Below are 9,053 nucleotides of genomic sequence, written 5' to 3'. Positions count from 1 at the left end.
AGGCGTCCAACTCTTGATTTTGGCTCAGGTCATGATCTCAGGGTCCAGGGATGGAGCCTTGTCTTGGGCTCCTCACTGAGCAGGGAGTCTGCTTAAGGATTCTCTCTCCCTCTCCCTCTGCACCTCCCCTCATTTGTTCTCTCTTTCTCTCTCTCTCTCTCTCTCTTTCTCTCTGAAAAAAATAAATAAATCTTTTAAAAAATAAAACAAAAAAGGCCGAGTGCAAGGTGAGCCTATGGGACATGAAGATATGTCAGAGGAGCACTATGATGTGAGCAAAATCAAGGATGCCTGAGATTCATGCCACTACATTAGCGGCAATGAGTGGATGGTGGTCGGCCCACATGGCTAGTATAGATTAACCTGTGGGAGAGTAAATGGGGATAGGTCTGGAAAAATAAGTTCAAATTCAGTATTTTATTCTGCAAGCACTGAGGAATGTGGACAAGATTGCTAGCTGACACCTCTCTTGATTTCCCCTTCTCCTATGGTCATAGAATCTCCTGCTTTAACTAGATACTTGGGTTTCTGGAACAAGAACTCTCTCCCCTCCCTCTCATAGCTGTGAGACGTGAGTGGCAGTGACGTGTGTTTCTGGGTAAGCCCTTAAAGGGGAGAAGTGTGCCCGCCCCCCTTCTACTTCCCCCTTTCTTCAGCCCATATGAGGAATAGAGTGAGCCACTTGGGACCACATGAGCGAGGGACATGCCGTAGCACAGCAGTCGCAGGAGACAAGGGCTTGACTCCTTGGGCTACTCACACAGATATGTTTTATGAAACACAAACTCGCTTCTATTTTGCTTAAACCCTGTATTGCAGCCACACCTGGGCGCTGAGCTGTTGCTTCCCCACAGTCCACACTTAGACAAGGTCTGGGATGGCTACTCACTTCCGACCTTCATTTAGCCCAACGTGCCACATCCATGACAATACACGTGTGAGCTGGAAAGCTCTGCCTTAAGAGAGCTGCTGCAGGGTTTGGATAAGGAAGTGGCATGATAGGAATTGTGTTTTATAGGACGTGAGTGATGCAGAGCGAGTCAGTGCTGTCCGGGGCTGGAGTGGGGATTGTAGGGATCTACAGTAAAGGCACACGTTGAAACTTTTAGAAATGATGAAATGCTCTGTATCTCAGCTGTGGTTGTAGTTATAGGTGTATATATATTTGTCAAAACTAGTACTTAAAATATGTGAGATACATGTGTCGATGAAAGAGACTGGGCAGCTCAGTTGGCTACGTACCTGACTCTTGGTTTTGGCTCAGGTCATGGTCTCGGGCTCAGGAGACGGAGCCCTGTGTTGGGCTCCCCACGGAGCCCAGAGTCTGCTTGAGATTCGCTCTCTCCTTCTCCTTCTGCCCCTCCCTCTGCTCTCTCCCGCTCCAAAACAAATAAATAGATAAATAAATAATAAAATCTTTTAAAAAAATGAATTTGGCTGTGTGTGTGCAAGATAGGCCAATGAGAGGGAACAAGAGGTGGGGAAAGACAGAAATGTATGACTTCAATCAAAGTTTCTGATTATTTGGACTTGTTCTGGGAAATAGTAGGAAGAACAAAATTAGATAGAAAAAATACTCATTTTGAAGGGAAAAAATAACAGGATTTGGAGGCAGATTGGGCCTGGAGCTACTGAGTGATGGAGGAGGATTTGGGTTTTCCCTGTAAGGTCGCAGCTGAGGTGCCCTGTCCCCGGGGTTGGAGGGGTTAGAGCCCCGCCACCTGCTGGTTCGATGCATCTCCTACACTTCTCTGAATTACTCTTCTGTCGTGAGATGGGGTCACGACGCACACAGGGTGCAAAGAAGTTGCAAAGAGCCGAGGAAATCGCCGTAGGACCCCATGGACCCCGTGGCCCGGCACCCAGCGGGCGCCCGTGAATGCACGAGATGGAGAAGGATGCGGTAACGTGCCCTAAGAGAAAGTAAGTGAGTTTTCAAGACGGGCCGACAGCCTCTGCCAGACGTGTTCCTGGGAGGCACGTGGAGGCAGCAAATGGGAGCTCAGTAGCTCACGGGTCCGGTCGGAGGAGCCTGCTTGGAAGTGACAGGCGGAGGACGGGCAGGAGGCTGGGTCGACTCACTGGCGGAGGGGGGGGTTCAGACAAAGGGGAGCTCTGCGTGCGCTTCTCCTCCTCCTGGCTTCGGCCTCAGCCCGATCCCGTGAGGCTCCCTGGGCCGCAGGCCATGCTGCGGAATCCGGAGCCTGTGGGCCCGCGAGCCCCTTGGGATCCCTGCCACCCCAATGCCTTGGTGTGCACGGCCGGCCCGGCCTGGGCTGCCCCAGCCGCTGCCCTGCAGCAGGTCTCCAGGTAGGGCCCCCCCACCTGCCCCAGCCGCTGCCCTGTGGCAGGTCTCCAGGGAGGGCCCCCCACCTGCTGCCCCACCCGCTGCCCTGCAGCAGGTCTCCAGGTATGGCTCCCCCACCTGCCCCAGCCGCTCCCCTGCGGCCGCTCTCTGGGGAGGGCCCCCCACTTGCCCCAGCCAGCCTTCACCTCTGCTGCCTCTCGCTCCCCCATCTGCTGCCAGTTCTTGTGGATTCGCCCTGTTGTCATCGGGCACATGCATCCCCCTTTTCTCACTTCTCTCTTCCTGGTGAGGATCCTCTCTCCGGGCCCAGCCACAGCAGCCCAGCCGCCCTGCCACAGCCTGGAGGGTTCTAGAACTGCGCGGTGCCCGGTACCTACCCAAGGTAAGGAGTGGCCGCCCGTGGAGGTGGCGTCGTCGCCGCGCCCCCCTCACCGGCACGGCCTCATCACTGGTTCATCCGGTTAGATTTCTGAGATGCGCATCACTCCACCTTCTGAAGCTGCCTGCAGGACTCCCCAGTTGCCTTACGAAATGAAGTCGGAAAACCTGAAGTTCCATTTCTGTTGCCCTGGTTCCTCCCCAGCACCCCGTGCCGTCCCACCACATCAGGGGGCCAGCTCCGCCCCGGGTGACACCCAGTTTGAACTGCAGAGTCACGGAGGGCTCTCCAGGCCACGTCTTCGGTGCAGTGGCCCTAAGCCCCCACCCCTTCTTGTCTCCTGCCCGCACCGTGACCATGACCCCGCTCACTGCATCTTCTCTTCCTCGTTCTACGTGTGGCTAGCTCAGTGTCCCTCAAGCAGGGCTTGAAAACAGACACCATCCCCTAGCGTCATTTCTTTTCCTTTTTTTTTTTTTTTAAAGATTTTATTCATGAGAGAGAGAGAGAGGCAGAGGGAGAAGCAGGCTCCATGCAGGGAGCCTGACATGGGACTTGATCCCAGGTCTCCAGGATCATACCCCAGGCTGAAGGCAGGTGCTAAACCACTGAGCCACCCAGGTGTCCCCACCTAGTGCCATTTCTGAACCTTCCAGGCATTCTGAATGGGCTGTTAACTAGACTGAAAATCATCTTCAATGTTGACTTCCAAAAGTGGGGACTTCTAGAAAAGAAAGCTTTTGAAAACTCCCAAATACTTAGCAATTTTGTTTGCAGCTCACCCGAACAGTGAGCTCCCTCAGCCCTCCCAGCTTAAAGACACGCTTTCAGGTCTCTTGCAGTCTTACTATTCCAAGTGCACTGCACCACAAGAGGCGTGTGTAGACCTCGCTGTAAATGTCATTTGTTCCCATTAGCCAGTGTAGTGTAGAGAAGATGACGGCCTCTGTTTATGTTGGCTATTTTAGGGTACTAAATCAGGTCATATATCAAAGCAGCCAAGTCTAAAAATGTAGAAATTGACTTTTATTTATAATTTGAGGATTTCTTTTAACTGAGGTCAACACAATATATGCTTGTTCTTTCTGTGACTGAGACACATTAACGAAAAAGCAGGCATTGGGATAATTTGATCATTATCCAAATAACTCAAATAACACTCATAGCTGTCTCAAATTTAGGTGAAATTACAGGGAGGTGGGTGTTCAGATTATAAAAAGGGATGCTTCTGGTTTCGATTGAGCAAAGGATTTACTCAGTTTTCCATCGACTCGATGGAAGAGATAAAATTGGGCAGTTGATTTCAAACATTGCATTTCTTAGATTCATTTTCTCCTAAAAAATTACGTTAAGAAATGGGGACGTGAAAGCGCACTGAAAAGACAAAGCACGAATGTACATATTTTATATTATAACGAACAACCATGTTATTTCTCATTTAGCTGAGAAACAAACCTGAAAGGTCCACGGGCATCTTTTTGTCTTTCCTCCCATCCTCTTACACATTAGGTCCAGAGTTTGGAAATTATTATTGTTAATGATTTTTTCTCATATTTCTCTTTTTGCTCAACATGTTGAGTGGTAAAAGTGCTTATAATGTATAGAAATTAGACACAGACTAATTATTACTCTCTAGAAAATATTTATTGACACATTTTAATTTTCTTTCCATTTCTGAGAGATAAACGTAACACACAAAATACAGTAAAATGCACGCTCCCCATTTCAAATAAATATATTTTACTCTTGTAAAAAATTTAATAATCTGTGTCATTCACCACAGTATCTTAATCAGTGAAATAAAACAAAGAAAATCTCTAGTTAAATTGTCACTTATTTTAATGATTCTCATGGCATTTTGCTGGAGAAAAGGAACACTGTTCTCTGTAGAATTATATTCAGACTCGCGGACTATTGCCTCTTGTTTGGAGAAGACAAAAAAAGTAAGCTCATTTTAAAAAGTGTCGAGCCTCAAAAGAGCCTTAGTTTGGGAGAAAGGTAGCAACCGAGATTTTGCTGAATGAGCGACATTATGTGCAAGCGTTCTTGTTAATACTTCCTAGAGACCAGACGACTATTCTGAATTACAACGATTCCAACGCATCACACAGGCAATTTTTCAAAATTAGTGGTTAAGTATTTAAATTAACGGTTATGTACGTAATATGAGCCCGAAACGGAATTTTAAAGCTCTATCAACAGGAAAGGTTAAAAATAATGGTGCTATACAGGACAAATTTATCCTTTTCACTCACAATGATTATTCTTAACGTTATAGGAACTGAAATCTACTGAATTACACAGACTCAGCACAGACTCTTATATACACATAGATCCCTGATCAGTTTAAGACAACGTGGTAATTTGCTCTTATAAGTAGTAAGAATATTTCAGTAACCAGAAAAAAATCACATTTAGGTAGTCACCCAGCTGCAGGGTTTTCATATGTAAAATCTACCCACTTTCAAAAGAACAGGCCACCAAGTAATACGACTCACTACATAACCCTGCCTAGTTTCCTGCGTCAGGAGTCCACTGGTACCTGATACACTAGCAAGCTTATGGAGGCCAGCGGAGCGTCCAGCTCGACTGCAGCCCCCGCGCCGTCATAGCACGGCATGTTTACGTGGATGCAGAGATGCTGGTCACGCTGTGCCACAGCATAAGCCTCGGAGCATAACTGTGTTCAGGAAACATCTCATGCAGGCTATAAAGTGGGTATGACATCTGCCCTCAGCATCATAAAGGGCGCCAACCACTGCCCAGGTGGCGACTTACAAAATGAAACTTGTCCCTCTTCACTTGAAAGGGTAGAAAACTACACGCTCCGGCATTCCTTGATGGCGACATCTTTATCTCTACGCTTTTCTGAAACAGATAAGTGTGCACTCAAAAATTCACAAGTCCAATAAAACAACTCTGCGGTCTCCTCCGTTGACATTCTTCTATAATTCCTCCATCTCAAAGTGTGTGGTAAAGCTGTTTGCCATTGACGTGTGTTCAAAGATCCTCGACAGGCTCGGTTTCAGCAGTTCCACTGAGTGACAGGACAGATGCTGAGACGTGTCATTCTTCAGGGACATCATTTGGTCTGTCCCGGGCTCCCTTCTATCATAGTAGAGAGCCCAGAGTAGAGTGATGGTGAGAATCATGGCCAAGATCTGTGTCACTCCAATGGAAATTCCCAGAAACCTCAGCACCTGCAGTTGCTTGGTTCCTCTCAGAAAGGAATACATTTTCTTCCCGCAACCCTGTAAAAGGAATAGCGCGGCATTAGGTTGGATGTGTTACAGAGGGTCCAAAGTAATGAAAACAAGTGACGTGTATGAGTTAATGGAACCAAACAACTCGAATCCTAGAAGCTGAATACGGTGATTCTCAGCAGGGAGCACCGATGAGAAACCAAAGGGCAGATGGAAGTGAGCACTTTGTGAAAAGCCTGCCCAGGTGATTCTGATGAGCTTTCCCCTTCTTCCGTCTTCCTCACAACCTGAAATTGAGAGCCACTGGTATAAAACACAACTAGAGCAGGGGGTTGGTGATTTTATTTTATTTTATTTTTTTTTGGAAAGGGCCAGACAGTAAATCTTTTAGGCTTTGCTGGCCATATTGTCTCCGTGGCAACCGCTGATCTCTGCCAGTGTTAACCAGAAAGCCACCACAGACAGGAGGTACACGAACACACGTGGCTGCATTCCAATGAGACCTTGTGAACAACAAAAAAGCAGCAGGCCAGATTCGGGGCATGGGCCATAGATTGCTGACCCCTGGTAGAGACCAATCCAAATTTTTCAAAAGTAATGTTTCCTTATTATTATTTGTATTCGCTGTTCAATGATAGCTCATTTGGTGAGAGATTCCGCCCCCCCACCCCAAAGATCAGAGATGCTTGCCCAGTCCACTGCTGAAATATGCTGGTGGGTGGAAGTCCCCTGCACGCACGCGCTTCTGCCCACTGCCAAGAAATACACGTGGAGGACTATCTGGCCTGACATCAGGTTCTACTTCTACTGGGTAAGGGTCGGAAAGAGTCTTCAGCGCCCCTATGTGCCAAAGACACCCGACTTCAAAAGATAAGCAAGGTTTTTGTTTGTGTTTAGTGTTACACATAAAAGGCTAAGGGGTGCCTGTGAAAGAACAGAATTCTAGAAGGAGAGAAGGGGAAAGAAAGATAAACAATAACCAAGGATAATGGAAGGGATGGGACAGGGGAAAGGAGGGAGAATGGGAGTAACTGCTGGCATAAGTCACGTCTCCGGTGAGCAAAGCACAGAGAACAGGCCGTGTCTCTGCTGCCTCCACAACATGGAAATGGTAATTCACTCTTCTAAAAGGAAGCTTATTCTAAAGGAAAGTCTAGGAAATAATTTTTTAATAATAGATTTCAAGAACTTTGAAGATTCTACGATTTCCCTCTATTTGGGAACAAACAAATCAGCCTGCCACAGTTTTATGGGCTTCTGGCAGAGGACGGAGACCAAGGCCTCTATTACTCATAGCGACAGCAATGGCCAGAGCATGTGCCAGCTCCTGGAGACCGAAGGGCAACGCAGAGTCAGACAGCCAGACGCCGCCTGTGCACACAGTGGGTGCCATTATCAAAGAGAAACCTCAAGCTGAGGCAACCCGAATCTTTCATGATGGGCGGTACGCATACTTGCCCTTTGCTTTGGAGAAAGACATTATCTTTATTAGACTGGAGAGTAAATACACCCACCCTTTGCTCTAGAGGGAGACACTATCTCTACCGTCAAGGCTGTTTTGTGTGCAAAAACCCTTGAAAAGAGGGGGGCCTGAGTGCCTCAGTCAGTTAGGCGTCTGACTCTTGATTTTGGCTCAGGTCATGATCTCAGGGTTCTGGGATCGAGTTCTGAGCCGGGCTCCAAGCTCAGCACGGAGTCTACTTGTCCCTCTCCCTCTGCTCCTCCCCGCTGCTCATACTCTCTCCCTCAAATAAACAAACAAAATCTTAAAAAAAAAAAAAAAAAGGCAACACCTTGAAAAGATAGTCCAGAACAAAAGCATCCAGTGCTTCTATGCACAAGACATGCAGAAATGCAAGAGACCCATGGGAAATTTATCTCCCAGTGAAGAACCCAACTTTTCAAAGCTTTTCTTCGGAGTTTGTGTTAACAGTCACTCAGTCCGCTTACCCTGTGGAGGCAGCTACTTGAATAAAAATGAATTGATAATAAACTTAGAAAATTGCCTCCTTGTTTTCTTTTCCAGATTCCACAGAGAACTCAACTAAATCAAGGAGAGCAAGACTAACTGAGTCAGTTGTTAATTGGCACATGATATTGGAGGAGAAGAATGAACAATACATAATTCTTAGACTTCCAAAGACACTGATCAGTGACTTTACTCCAGTAAATCATTATTCTCAGAAACAAAAGATTATGTAAAACCCGTCATAGACCTATTTCAAGAGCTTTTTATGGTAAATCATGTAATGCAAATTGACAGCAAGAGATTAGCAAAATATCATCAATTTTACCAAAAATGAGATTAAAATATTTATAATTTAATACTAATTAACACTGGTTCATTAAAATCACTTCTCTGGCCATATTTTTTAATACTTACACAAATGTGCAGGTGCATCATGAACACACCCCACATACACACACGTTCTGTGTGTCACAAAGAAAATTCACCAAAGTTCAAATACTTTCTAAGGAGTCCATTAGGCTAGTCTATCAGAGCCAACTCATTGTTAGGTTTATGTGTAATTCCAACAAACATTTTTGTATGACACTGGATAGAATAATGGTTAAGATCATGGACCACAGAACCAGAATTCTGAATTTCAGGTCCCTGCTCTCCTACTTGTAAGCTACATGACTTTGGGCAAGTTACTTACTCTTTCTCCGCTTCGGTTTTGCCATCTGAAAAAGATAATAATAGTGTTGACCTACTTGGGTAATTGGGGAAATTAAATGAATAAACACACTACTTAGAGTGGGGTCTAGTACATGGTAAGAGTGGTGTCAGCTCGGATCTGGTGCGTCTGCCCACAGAAGATTAGAAAGCTCAAATTGAAATAGAAACTCTATGAAAATCAAGTATGGATGAGCAAGTGCAAGGTACTACACTTTTCAAAAGAGTATGAAAATACCCAAATCGCAGCATTGTGCCACCCCTGAGTCATGATACAACAACCCTTGCTCATAAGAGCCTTGGTGGCTGACACTGTTTTTGAAGATAGTGAAGTAAGTATCTAAAATGACTATGTGCCACGAGACATTCAATCACCACCTTCTTATGAAGCAGAGAAGTGTTTAATATAGTTTGGAAAGGGTCACATCAAAGACAGTTAAATTTAAAAGGTTTAGCTTCAAACATCTGGAAAATTAACTTATATGG

At 46.0% G+C, this 9,053-nt stretch overlaps 1 protein-coding gene across 5 annotated transcripts in view; it reads right to left on the bottom strand.

Moving 5' to 3' along the window:
- Window positions 1-4,309: 4,309 nt before the first annotated feature.
- The window catches only part of TSPAN12 (tetraspanin 12), a 64,310-nt gene continuing 59,566 nt past the window's right edge, over window positions 4,310-9,053 (bottom strand). For 3 of the 5 annotated variants that reach the window (XM_077855994.1, XM_077855995.1, XM_077855996.1), the window contains exon 8: window positions 4,310-5,938. In XM_077855994.1, coding sequence (XP_077712120.1) covers window positions 5,633-5,938 — 306 coding nt within the window. In that variant the 3' untranslated portion in view covers window positions 4,310-5,632. Of the gene's footprint in view, window positions 5,939-5,991; window positions 6,178-8,550; window positions 8,576-9,053 lie in introns of those variants that run through there. The other 2 variants (XM_077855997.1, XM_077855998.1) reach the window with 2 other exon arrangements.

Source organism: Canis aureus, chromosome 18 (assembly GCF_053574225.1).
Source record: "Canis aureus isolate CA01 chromosome 18, VMU_Caureus_v.1.0, whole genome shotgun sequence".
NCBI classification, from domain to species: Eukaryota; Metazoa; Chordata; class Mammalia; order Carnivora; family Canidae; genus Canis; species Canis aureus.
Note: the sequence above shows the minus strand (reverse complement) of the source record. Positions and strands in the feature narration are given on the sequence as shown.